General features: G+C 44.7%; 1 protein-coding gene across 12 annotated transcripts in view; it reads left to right on the top strand.

Moving 5' to 3' along the window:
* Nucleotides 1-13,753, top strand: part of P4HA3 (prolyl 4-hydroxylase subunit alpha 3) — a 119,279-nt gene that overhangs the window by 22,170 nt on the left and 83,356 nt on the right. For 6 of the 12 annotated variants that reach the window (XM_067750301.1, XM_067750300.1, XM_067750306.1 and 3 more), the window contains exons 8-13: nucleotides 2,767-2,831; nucleotides 5,164-5,323; nucleotides 5,987-6,049; nucleotides 9,657-9,725; nucleotides 11,016-11,096; nucleotides 11,899-12,036. In XM_067750301.1, the coding sequence (XP_067606402.1) occupies nucleotides 2,767-2,831; nucleotides 5,164-5,323; nucleotides 5,987-6,049; nucleotides 9,657-9,725; nucleotides 11,016-11,096; nucleotides 11,899-12,036 (576 nt within the window). Of the gene's footprint in view, nucleotides 1-2,766; nucleotides 2,832-5,163; nucleotides 5,324-5,986; nucleotides 6,050-9,656; nucleotides 9,726-11,015; nucleotides 11,113-11,898; nucleotides 12,531-13,753 lie in introns of those variants that run through there. The other 6 variants (XR_010946180.1, XR_010946179.1, XR_010946178.1 and 3 more) reach the window with 3 other exon arrangements.

Genomic DNA, 13,753 nt, shown 5'->3' with positions numbered 1-13,753 from the left:
GAAGCGATTAAGCTCCCCTCCCTGGTGAATTGGAACGATGTATTTTCAATAGCTTTGGCTTCTCAGTGAGCCAGCGGGAGCGTTTGGCCGCAGCTCCTTTTTCCTCAGGACAACTCTGTTGCTGTGGTAACAGGACAGGCGGCCTACTCGGAGATGTTCATTTAATCCCTTGTAGCCAGGTCATCTGTTTGGCACGCACAGATCTTGCCACTCTCCCTTCCTCCAGAAGCGTCTCGCTGGGGTTGCTGATCCCTGTCTGGTCTTTGGCTCACCCAGGAATAAGCCCGGGGTGTGTGTGGTAGCGGCTGCCCCATGGGATGGCAGCCATCTCAGTGGCTTGTGTTGAATTTCTCTGCTCCTCTTCACTGTGTGTTTCTCAAAGAAGCATTTCTCTGCTCTCTCATCACTCCTCCCCCATCTGCATCCTACACATCCTTGAAGACTCAGCTGAAACCCTATGCCTCTCTTGGCCCCTATCCCTGACCACTTTGGCCCACTTTCATAGATTCTTTCAGGAGGAACATTTTTTCAGAGCACTTTTTGGGGCAACGTACAGTAACCTCCCTCCTCTGAACTCAGTTTTTGTCTCCACCTGTTTGGTACTTTCATTTATTCTGCCATTTACGTGTTGTCTGGAATCACGATCAGTTTCATGGGTTAGCATCCTGTCCCCCCAGCTAGACTGTAAACTAGCAGAGATCATATGTTGTCCTTGAAATGCCTGGCTCCATATTAGGCCCGTTGTAGCCAGAGCAATTTGCAAAGGGTCACATCTGACTGAGTCAAGCCCTCACTTAAACTCTTTAATGGGTCCCTTTTTTTTCTTTTTGCGGTATGCGGGCGTCTCACTGCTGTGGCCTCTCCCGTTGCAGAGCACAGGCTCCAGACGCGCAGGCTCAGCGGCCATGGCTCACAGGCCCAGCCTCTCCGCGGCATGTGGGATCTTCCCGGACCGGGGCACGAACCCGCGTCCCCTGCATCGGCAGGCGGACTCTCAACCACTGCGCCACCAGGGAAGCCCTAATGGGTCACTTTTGCTTTCAAATGATTACAGAGCTCCTTGGCCTGGCTGCTGCCACTCCCTCTGCAGCATGTTCCCATTATACTGACACCCTAGCCACCCTAAACAACTTGCATCTCCATGAACAGGCAGTGCTCTCACTGGCTCCCCACACACTCTTCTCTCTGCTTGAACCACTCTTCCCTTGGTCTCTTTCCACCTGTGTGATTCCAGTTGTCTTTTGGGCATCCTGGGAAGCCTTCCTGTCCTTCATAAGAATGGGCTAGATGCTCCTTCTCTGTATTTCCATAGCACCCTGTACTTGTCCATTAGGGCCCCATTGGATGCCTTATGTCTGGTTTCCTATGTTGTATTTACAATGCATAGCACAGTGCTTAGCACAGAGAACGACCAATAACTATCTTCCCCCCAAATGAATGACTTGTAGGTGCACAGTAAATAATTCTTAAAGGAATTAAATGCAGTGTGGCTCTTTAACAGAGGGGGCGGGCAGGGTAGAGTGGAGATTCCCTAGGATTTGTTTTTAAACCACTGATGTTGTCAGAAAAGAACAGAAGAGACTATCTCTCTATGAATCTCTCCTCACTCCTCTATGAATGGCTCAGGAGAGGATGCTGGCTAGAGGACTAGAAAGAGACATCAGTCACCTACCGATTCCCTGCATCCTAGTATTGTAGAGGGAGAGGCTGAGAAGGACTACAAGAGTGTATTGTTCCCATGCTGCATTTTATAGCTGGGGAAATGGGTCGAAGCAAGGGAAGAGCCTTTTCCAAGGTTGTCTACCTGGTTTAGCAGCAGGAATAATAATATTGTAGAAGCCTCTGAGAAGGGAAAGGGTTTCTGTCACATGCCCTTTGTTGCTCCGTGCTCTGCTGTGACCGCATGTGAAGTGCAGGGGCTGTGTCTTTAGCCACAGGACTCTGGTTCATTCACTCCTGGGTACATTTCACCAATATTGAGCACCTACTCCCTGCCAGGCCTTCTCTGCATCCTGGGGATACAGCACTGAAAAAAGACCAAGTCCTTGCCCTCACGGAGCTGACATTCTGATGACAAATGCAGAAGCAGACATCCTTATGTAAATAATATTTCTCTTTCTGTCCCTGGTACAGTACTTTTGCAATTAGAGGCCACTTTATTTAAAAATAATTTAAAATCTATACCTAGACATTCAGAACAAAATAGAGACATTCAGTTAAATTAGTGACTTCCAACCTGTTTGGTTGTTTTTTCCCCATAACCAAGGCAGCTGCAAACAAAACAGACTTTGATTCTCTGTAAGGAAGGGCTTTTATCAGAATTGTTCAGAAGTAGCAGGCTGCCTCTGAGGGTAGAAAGTGTCCTGTCATTGGAGGTGTTCATTTAATTTAACTTACCATCAGTCAGGCCCTGCCCCAAACACTGGGATATAAAGATGAGTAAGAAACAGTCCTTGATCTTACAGAACTCACAGTCTTGCAGATGCAAATTGGATTCAAAATCACTTGTATTTCAGTTCTACAGACCTTTTTCAGTTTTTACTGTTTACCAGATATGAAGCTAAAGGTTATTTTCAACTCTGAGCTTTTATGTCACTTAAGATTGATAGCTATCACTAAATTAGTAGCATGTACAAAATATCCTTTAATTAAGGAGAAACGGGTGATTGTTAGGCTTATGCTAAGAGAGGAGCGTGTCTGTGGAAGTGAGAGCCCTTCCCTTTGCATCATAACCACTTGGACTTTCTCTTACATCCTTCACACCAGCTACAGAGATCTGTGGTGGCATCAGGCGAAAAGCAGTTACCAGTGGAGTACCGCATCAGCAAAAGGTAAGAGGGGTCCTTTCTTGGCAGGGACTCTGGTCATGCCTGCTGGCCACCCTTGGGCCTGTGGCACAGGTGACTGAAGGTCAGCAGCACCCATTCAGGTGCCATTAGAGACGCCACAGTAGTTCACGTTTACATCTGTACATTCTTGTGGAGAGGGAGCAATTTCCACTCCCCTTACCCAAGGGCCTTTCTCAGGTGGTTACATGGTCTGAGGACTTAACTAGGAGGCCATTAGGGAGAGACTTGAAAAAGCTCCTATGCCCTAGACCAAAAATTAAGTGTGTAGTTGTTCTCCTAACCAGGATTGCTTTTCCAGGGAACAAGTCCTGTCTCTATTTGGAATTTGACTTTACCTCCTGACTCATATTCAAAGCATGACTTGCGACCACTCAGGCAAGAGGGATGGCCAGAATCTCTGGATCTGATCCCTTCTGTGGTTGAGAGCCCAGCCGTATTCCCTCCCCTCCATCCCTGCTCCCCCTCCACTGTAGCCCTTGGTCTGTGCTGTAAGGACAGGATACCGTAAGAGGAGGGTCCCCACCGGAGCCATGGGAGATGGTGATGACATCCTAGGGGAGAGGCCAGACCTCAAGCTGGGTGAATGGTTTTGTTGTCTGGGAAGCGAGGTGAGTGATGAAAGCTTGGATTCAGAATCATCTGGCTTAACTTATTTGGTCTGGTACGTTTTGGGGACCTTTTACATTAGAAGTTATGTTCTAAGTTTTGAAAGGCCCGTCTAACCTCAGCTTCGTTGCTTTGCTAACCTTTCTGATACTGTAGTGTCAAGGAGAAAATTCCACCTTCTGTTTAGAGTCATTGCTTTTAGGGGAGTGGGTGATATTCTCTTTACTTTTCAGGTAAAGAAACTGAGACCCTCATTGCCTCCTCTCACTACCCACCCTCCACCACAGTGCACCCATTTGAATTTTGGTTCTGTCCTCACAACTTCACTGGAACTGGTCCCTCAAAGGTCACTTATGCACTCCAAATCACTATCCACAAAGACCAGGTTCCCGACCACAGTGTCCTCAGCTTTCTACAACATGCCCTGAGCCTACTTTGCTAGCATTATTTCCCATTACTTCTCTAACAGACTAAATGCTTTCGTGCTGACACACACTGTAGTATATCACCCCACCATGTCTGTGCTTATGCTATTTCTTCAGCCTGGAATATCCCTATGTCTTTTCCATCTATTGAAATTTTATGCACCCTTCAAAATTTGGCCTACATGTCCATCTCACCTCAGTGCCCCAGTCAGAATTAACATCTCCTTCCTCTGTGCTCCCCAGAACTTTACTTTAAGGGCTGGTTCTTATTTTTAACTCTACCTTGATTTGTGCTCAGTTGTATTTGTGTATATTTGTGTGTCTCCTCTCATGCGCTCTTTGAACACAACAGCTTTGTCTTGGGTATCTTTGTAAACCTTAGAGCCCACAGCATAGCACTATGCATGCACTCCATACAAAAGAATGAACAAATTAATCCATCATTTATAGACCAAGGAAGTGGTCTTCCAGACATGCCAAGGTGCTTCCCTTAAGAGCCTTCATCATCTCTCCAGGAGGCTCACTGGCTTTGCTTGGGGAGCACTTCCTCACTTCCCAGGGACCACATTCTGATGCCAAATCCTCCACTTTATCAGAACCTCAACAAGACATTCAGGAAAAGAGACTGAACTTTGCTCTTTGGCCTTTGACCTATCCTGGTTTGTCCTGAAGTAGAGCAAAAGAGCAGAGATTTTTCTGTGTTTTACAGCAAATCAATAACATACAGCTTACAAAGCATCTTCATAAGCATTGTCTGTCACAATCTTCCTAAGTCTGTGTAGTAGATATTATTACCATCCCCATATTATAGATGAATACACTGAACCTTAAGAGAGGTGAAAGGTTAAGGGCCTGACCAAGGGTCAAACCGAGGATCCAGGACTGGTCTTACCCCTCTGAATCCAAAGCTTTTTCCACTGCACCCAGCTTCCTCCATTGAGATGTCTCTAAACATAGCATTCTTAAAGACAGGGTTTTGTCTTCTTTCTCTTTGTATCCCAGTGCCTGGTGATGTGAACCTTCACTCTTCACACACCTAGCACAGGGTCTGGCATACAGTAGGCCTCAGAGAATGTTTGTTGAATGAATGTGTGAATGATAGAGCACAAAATGGACTGGGCCGACTTAACAGGAGGAGTGAGTAGGTAATTAGGTATTCGTGTCTGTCTTCCTGTCCTCCTTGCCTTCCTTCCTTCTTTCTGGCAGTTGACATCATTCATTCACAGATATTTAGTCATTTCTGGCATCAGATCACTGATGCTGCAACCTGTGGTGTGTTTTAGTGCCTGGCTAAAGGACACCGTTGACCCAGTGCTGGTGACCCTCGACCATCGCATTGCCTCCCTTACAGGCCTTGATGTCCAGCCTCCATATGCAGAGTATCTCCAGGTGGTAAACTACGGAATCGGAGGGCACTATGAGCCTCACTTTGACCATGCTACGGTAACCATGGGGTCGGTGACCAATCTCGTGGGGTAGGCAACGAGGGTGTTATTTATTTCTCTCAAACAGAGCTCTTATAGGGCCCCCAGAGAATACCGCATGAAATTTTAGAACAAAGGTTCTCATTCTAGGTAGATTGAAAGCCTTGGTTTCAAGCTGATTCTGCTGACTCATCTTCTTTTTACTAAAACTCACTGAAAAACACTCTTACAATGATTGAATTTTATGACATGTAAATTATATCAATTAAACTCTTCTATGACAAAAAAGTGTGCCTCTTTGGCAAATAATTGGGAACTCCAGTCTTATGACTTGGTATTTTTACAGAATAATTATCTGTAATATTTTATATGTTAATTTATTTCACCAAGAACCTGAAGGTGCAATCAACCCCTCACATAGTGCTTTCACTACTAACAAGCAATTTTGTTTGATTGGTAGTATACAGTTCACTTATATGAGTATCTAATAAAGTGGTAAGAGGAAAAAAAGTATATTGAGTACCTGCCGGCAAAGATAGGCACATACTTGACTAGGTATAGCTCAAGGCTATATCCCATCTGTGACTCCTCCATTTTTCTCCTCCCTGTATTATGGTGGCATCCTGGCTGTTACTCTGGTGCCATCTGCATAAAATAATGATATGTTCTATTTTTGTCTCAGTCACCAACCAGCCCACTGTACAGAATGAACTCTGGGAACCGAGTCGCAACATTTATGATCTACGTGAGTCTTGCTCTGGAGGGACCAGGGCTGCTTACTTAATGACTATTTATATCTCTTTTATTTTATGGTTTTCAAAGCGATATCAGATACTGATTTCATCTGAATTTCACAGCAGAAAAATCTCCAGGATGTTTGTGAATTTCATACAGCACTCTTGTTAGGCACTATAGGAGAGATAAAGAAATATCAATACAAGTCAGTTCCTTCCCTCAAAGAGCTTACATTGTGTAGACCTCAATGTGACCTTGTCATTGTCAGTGATTAGGATGGGAAGTGGGGTTACACCGAAGGCCAAGAGATCCTGGGACCCGAACAACACAGGAAGGGGATGTGAGAGTCTCTGTCTTTGAGGTCCCATAGACTAGTTGGTGTTGAAAAGCATGGACCTATAGGTGAGGTTGTGGAGCTATGAGGGGAGAGAGGAGAGAAATGAAGCAGCTGAGATTACAAGAGGGAAGAACAGAGATGCCTACAGAGAAATTCAGTAAGTGTGGCTCTCTCATATGCGGTGAAAATTTTCTTCCTTATCGCCTCATAAATTCTTCACTAAAATCTACATTATACCCCCTTAAAACAAATTGCCCTCCTCTCCTAGTTTCTGACCTGATCCTATAGAATTCGGACCCAGTCTTTATTATCTCACCTATCTTCTTCCCTTCAGATCATGTGGGTTTACCTCCTTCTCTATGGACAAGTCATAATTTCAGGCATCTGTCACTTAAATTATAAGAGGTGTATTACTGTTAAATGAAGGAATAAACATGCCAAATGTAAGTGCTCTACATAACACCCTAAGATGAAGGCCTGGTTTCAGGCTCATTAGAATAGCAGACACCTACACCCTAGCATTCCCTCTTTCCTTAGTCCTGTTAACTGGTCTCCACAGTGTAGCCAAGAAAGGACAATCAGAGGCCGGCACTCTGTAGTTTTAATGCTGGCAATCCCAACATGTTTCTTCATGTGGCTTGGTTTTAATTTTATGCAGAACTGGAAGGCTGCCGTTGCCAATGGTGTCTGGCCTCTCCTGGTCATTCTGAGCATTCTGATCAGGCAGAGGGATGGCTGACGTCAGCTCTCTGGGCAGGAGACACAGCTTGGATCAGCTGCTGGTACATCTCTGGTTGATGACTAAAGCTGGCATGGAGGTCACAGGCAGTGAAGTGCACTGATATCAAAGAATAGGACATCTAGGGGCCAATATCTCTCTGTTCTTTATCCCCCTAGTATCTTCTGTAGCTGACTCCCTGATTACAGAGGTCCAGTTACTATGGTAAGGGTACTATGGTAAGGGTAGCCCAGCAATTTTAAATGACAAATGCAAGAGTGTGTATATGTTTGGATTTTAAGCCTTTGATACACAGTGGAATGGAAAGCGTTCTGGGTTTGGAGTCAGTTGGTCTAATTCTGGTTCTGCCACTTAACATGTGGCCTCAGCACAAATCACATCAATTCTTCGAGCTTGTCTTCTTGCTCTGTGCCTCCTCACAGGGCTGTCATGAGGATCTGATGAAATAATGTAAGGGGATATCTCTCTGTGCAGTTTCATACAATATGTTTCTATCATGTATCCCAGAAAGCAAGCATAGGACCCCATAAATGGGATCGTGGGACCTAGGAAGTGCTAGGTTATGCCCAATCCTTTCATCTTCAGGTTGGTGTTAAGACCATCATAAACATTTCTGAACATAAGACATAAGATTTATGGAGAACATAAGAGTAATATTATATAGGGAGAAAATAATCTTTAAGGAGTATTGGGAGGATTGAGTTGAAATCAGGTTAGTGATTTTCTACTCAGACTGGACATAAGATCAGTCCCAGTACAAAACAGTGGAAGGTTTACAGAGGGAAGATTTCCCTCCCCTCCACCAATCTTACAATCCATGCCCTGCTCATGAGCTTCACAGCACACAGATCCGATTCTCTTTTCAATTTGTTGGATAAGTCCTTCCTTCCCACTATACTGTGAAACCACAGGTAGAGGAAGGCAGGAAAGTCCAGGTTTCCTCTGTTGCATCTTGCTTACACCCACAGTGGCTGACAACAGGGGTCTGAACAGAATCATCCAGTTTGTTATTTGAACACAAGGAGCAAATTGTTGCTCTCATCGCCCTTCCCAAAGGACTACAGGGGGAGCCAAGATGTGCTAAAAATCACCACTGCCTTTTCCAGGTTCTGAATCGCCGCGTCAGTTCAGTTTCCTCTAACAAGTGCTAACATCCCAACTCACATAACTCTTGCTCTGTAACACAGGCGAATATGGTGGGATCTGTGAATGTGCTGGTAGACAGTTAGCCAGGGCGAGGTAAGACTGGCACTCTGTGTCATGCTGCTGGTGAGAAAATAATTTAGCAGTTGTATCTAAAGTATTGAATATTTGCATATACTTTTGACCCAATAATACTAATGCTCAGACTCTTTCCTAAGAGAACAATCTAAAACGCAAAAATGATTTTACTCATTAAGATGTTCACAGTGTTGTTTATAATAGTAAACAGTGGGAAATAACCTAATGTTCAAGAGTGTATGTAGCATAATGGTTATGAGCAGGGACTTTGTAGTCAGACAGCATTGGCTCAGCTCCAGTCCTGGCTCAGTCACCAAGGAGTTATATGACCTTTTGTAAACCACTCAATCTCTCTGAGACTTGGTTTCCTCATCTGTAGAATGTAAATAATAACAATCCTAACTCACAGGAATAGTGAGGATGATATATTTGTTGTGAGGAATAAGTGAGATAATATATTTGTAAGGACTTAGTGTGATGCCTAACATACGGCCAGTGCTCAATAAATGTTAACTATTACAGTTAAACCATAACAGTGCTTTTTTCTTTTTCCAGATGGTAAGATGATGAATAATATTAAGTATTTTAAAGTATTTTTCAAAATGTTTAGGTTATTACATATTTCTTTGACAATCAGAAAAAACTCTTCAAGTTAAGTAAACACATCCATAATTCTAGAATATACCAGTGGTGAAACCCTTTAGCTGAGATTACCTAGAGAGGGTCTGAGTGATCTGGGAAACACACCAAAGGTGCAATCAGTATTTCCTATGATGCCCAGCTTTCAAATATAATCATTGTATTCTAAACAGTGTTTTGTAAGCCACTGGTCATGATCCATTAGTGGGCTGTGAAATCAAGTTAGTGGATCTGGTCAGTATTTAAGAAATCTGAACTAGAATAGAATAAAATAAAATGGAAAATAACAGAGGGCATCTGATGTAGTTAAGAATATTTTATGAAACTTACTTCAGGGACGTGTCTGTGTCTTGGGTTGTGACATAAACTGTATTTCTTCCTGAGGGCCTCGAAGTTTGAATCTACTTATGGTAACCCTCAATAAGGATGTTAGCTCAAAGGGTAAAGAAAGGGGGCATTTCTAAACGTTGTCCTCTTGTGGCCCTGCAGGCAAATACTGATGCCACTGAGTAGGCTCTCTCAATTCCTAAATTGGGTGATTGTATTTCCATAAGTATTTCTCCCAGAGTTGAAAGAGGGGCACACAAGAGGGAATTTATGCAGAAATGACATCAGACGTCATGTGAGGCAGAGTAGGGCAGTCGGGATATTTCAACCCTGGCTCTTCCTCTGGCCTTGCAGCTGAGCTCGGTGGAAGCTGGAGGAGCCACAGCCTTCATCTACGGCAACTTTAGCGTGCCTGTGGTCAAGGTGAGTGGGGGTATGACCCCAACAGGTGGTTTTAGCAGTGCAGAACTAACACCCTAGCGTTCATGCTGCCTGTGCTTGCAAGCTTATTCCTGGGAGAGGGAATGAAAAGAGGTCTCCCCTGATTCCCAGAATCAAAGATAATCCCTCAATTTTCTTGACTCCTGCATTTACTTGTGCCTCTATTTTTTATTTTATTTACACTTATATTACAAGAGGATGATTACATGTGTGCCTTCCCATTACAATAGAGCTCCTCAAAGGTGAGAGTGCCCTTCGGATCCTTGACAACAACTGGTCCCTTCAGTCATTCGTTTAGTAAACACTGGCGGCTGGAGGCACTGAGAGTACCGAGGAAAACTCGTAGTCCTTGCCTCCAGAAGTCAACATAACGTATTGCAGTAGGAGTTATAATGTCAAGCAAGGCACAGAGGGCGGCCAGTGTGGTAAGAGGTTTGTTTAATGAATTAATATCTCCCCCAAATGTCAGATCAGTCAATCAGGGATGACAGCCCTTACTTCAGGAATGAAATGAAGACAAATAATTGAGATCACGCCTCATAGCACTTAGCACAGTACCCAGCACATCCTAAGCATTCAGTGAGTAAATGCTGGGTATCTATCAAAACTCAGGGGGTTGGCCAAGGTTAAAGTAAGCGTATAGGAAAAAAAGCTGGGGACGGGGTGGGGGGGAAAGAACATATACGATTTGGAATCAAAATGCCTGGGTTTGAGTCCTGACCTTGCTCCTTCTTAGTTGCATTATTTAAAGCCCCTAAGTCTCAACTTCCTTGCTGGTGAGGTGGGGATGAAGATCCCTGCTTCCTGCGGGTGTTATTAGAAGTGCCTAAGGAAGAGTCAGTGGCTCACTTAAGTTCTTAGTTGTGTGAGGAATATTTTGTTCCACCTTGTGCTTTTTGTCGAGTTTCTCTCCTCAGTGATCCTATGACACCCTGTGCTCACCTTTCCTGCAGCACTTGTCACACTGTCTCATCCTCGTTTGTTTTTATGTCTGTCTCTCCCACAAGACTGAACTCCCTGAGACAACTGGACATGATCTGTCTCTGCATCTTCAGGGCCTAGAGCAGAGCAGGCCCTCAATAAGGGACGCATGAGTGAATGAGTAAATGGCAGCTTATACCATCTTGTGGCATTTTATGCATGCCTTGCCCCCAATCTGCATGGACAGTTTTCTTGTTTAATGACATGCATGCCTTTGTCCTCAGTCAAGTGCTTCCTAAGGACTGAGATTCTGGGCTGACCTCCCCTGGGGCGGGGTCTGCTTGTTTTCAGAATGCAGCACTATTTTGGTGGAACCTGCATAGCAGTGGTGAAGGGGATGGTGACACACTTCATGCTGGCTGTCCTGTCCTGGTAGGAGATAAGTGGGGTAAGGCCTGCCTTTCTGGGCATGGGAATTGGGTGAGGGGTCCAGGGTAAAGTGAAGTAGGGGATGGATGGAAAATAACATAGCCTTTTCATTCCAAAAGCTTAACAGTGCCACATTATATTGAGGTGATCAGATTCTGGATTAGTTGCCACCAGTACATTGGGAGCCCATAAGGCCGGGCTTTTGTCATAGAGCAGGTGTCAGTAAAAGTTTATTGGCCTTACCAGATGGGCCTTGATTCCTGAGCACAGCTAAGGAATAATATGTTGCCAAGTCCCAGTCCTCTATCCCAAGGAGAGAACCATCAGGTGCTTCCCCATGAGGAGACAGTCAAACAAGGAAGAGAGAAATAAGTAGGGGATGTGTTTATGTCATATATGTGTCTAAGAGCACTTAGCTCTGAAGACAGAAAAAGAAGTAGAAGAGGGACTCTTGTGCTGAGGTGGACTTTGCCAGGAGAATCCATCCCTTTTCTCTCATTACCCTGGAATGGTTCCCTGGGGGAGGTGGGCTTTTAGGAGCTACATATGAAGGGTAAGTGACCACAGTACCCACGGGTTTGAAAATTAGTCTGTAGTAGCAGGACCTGTCAGGGACTTTTTCCAGGTGCCACTGTCCTTTTTGCTCTTTACTGCTGCTGAAGCAACGTCTTGTAGTCCACAGTAGGGCTGGGACCAGGGTGAGGCAAGTGAGTTGCCAAGGGTGTGGAATTTAACGGCCCTGTGAGCGAGCATCGCTACTGTCTGCTCCGCTGAGCCTGCTCTTCTTCCTCCCCATTTCCCCCAGTGGCCAACAAGTGGATACACGAGTATGGACAGGAATTCCGCAGACCTTGCAGCTCAAGCCCTGAAGACTAAAATGTTGGCAGAAAGAAGCTGGAAGAGTCCTTTGGCTTTCCAGAGAAGCCAGAAGCCAAAAGCTATGGTAAGAGAGGAGAAAGGAGAGCAAAGCTTCTGGAGGAGGGTCTTTGTCAGCATTGCCTATTCCTTGCAAATGGAAGACAAGGAAGTGGTCTCTAGCAGGGGACATCTGAGAACTTAGTTTCTCCTCAAGCCATGAGTCACAGTAGAATGAACAATAGAAAGGAGGGGGCAAGGAGGCTGGAGAGAGAAGTTTCTAGAGCTCACACTTTCTCTTGGGAACAGGACATATCAACAGTCTCCAGGGTTTGGTCACTGGGGCTTTTGCTACTTGAGCCTTGACCACAGGGGCCCAGAAGTGGCAGTGAGGACACCTGCAGGTGGTGCCTGACCCCCCATATGCCCTTCTGCCTACTGACTTCTGCTGAAGGCTGAGCAGGGGGTGTCTCTGTATCAGGAGTGTACCTCATGTGATGATTTTTTTAAAGCAGAAAATAACTTTTTTAAAATATGATTTTTTAATACAGCCATTAAAAATGTTTTAATACAGTCATTAAAGATGTTTACAAATCATTTTTCACAACCAAGAACATTCTTACTTTGTAATATTGAGTGAAAAAGGCAGAGTATAATATTTTATTTATGTGTAATCTCATCTTGGCTCCCCTCTCACTGCATTCCAGACACAAGACATTCTTTCTATTCGCTGCTGCTGGTCTCACCATTCCACTCTTGGCTCAGTACTGCTTCAGAGGCCTTCTCTGACACCCAAACTTCCAGCCACTTTTGTTCACATTAGCCAACTTTGTTTTCTTCCTAACACTTTTCTTGAAATTATTTTATTTATTTAATTGTGGCCAGTGGCCTTCCCTGCAGGCTGAATGCTTTAAGACCCCTCTATACTTTGTAAATGCCTCTATTGTAGCCCCCATCTCACTGAATTTCACTATTTGTTTATTTGCCTGGCTGCCTGCACTCCTTATACCTCTTGGTATCCCCAGAAAAAGGTCTGTTTCAAATAAGTAGGCATTCAGCAAATATTTCTGGATAAATGAATAAGAAGGCCTCCTTTGAGTTGTACTTTGGAGGACAGGTAGAATTTTTTTACAGGCAGAGTCTAGTGAGGAGAAGCATTTCCCAGCAGAAGGACTAGCATGAGCTAAGGCTGCACTGATGAGTGACTTGTGCAAAGAGAACATTCCGGGCGACTTGGCTCAGGTTCCTCAACAGGAGCGAGGGCGTGTGCCTTGCTCACAAAGAAGCCACACAAGTAAAGGACTAGGTGCTTAGACACTGCTGCCTCCGCCCCCTCCCTGCACCATACACGTCAGGGTTTCTGCCTCCCAGAGCTCTGTGGGCCCCAAGGAAAAGGTTCTGGTGTGCTGATATTCGGGTTCCTGAAGAGCCTCCACGAGCACCTGGTCACATCCCCAGTATTTCCGCTGAATGCATCAGGACTCTGGAAACCCTCCTACTAAATTACTGTCATGTAGGGAAGAAAAAGTACTTTCCCCCTACCCTTCTGAGTTCTTAGCTGAAACCTGTGTAATAAAAGACATATTAACAAAAGGAAACCCACAAGCTTAGTGACATGTATATATCATGTATACATGGGAGATACCCAGAGGAAAATGAATAACTCCCTGAGGTGGCTTAGAACTTGGGATGAAATATCATCGTAAGAGGGAACGGGGGGATGTAGCCCTCTTAGATTCCTAGGAATGATAAATGGGCCCTTAGAGTATAGCCCATAGGTGGGAGATGTGATGGTGACAGTTTAT

Source organism: Pseudorca crassidens, chromosome 9 (genome assembly GCF_039906515.1).
Source record: "Pseudorca crassidens isolate mPseCra1 chromosome 9, mPseCra1.hap1, whole genome shotgun sequence".
Taxonomy (NCBI): domain Eukaryota; kingdom Metazoa; phylum Chordata; class Mammalia; order Artiodactyla; family Delphinidae; genus Pseudorca; species Pseudorca crassidens.
The sequence above is the reverse complement of the archived record's forward strand: the minus strand, read 5'-3'. Positions and strand labels throughout refer to the sequence as shown.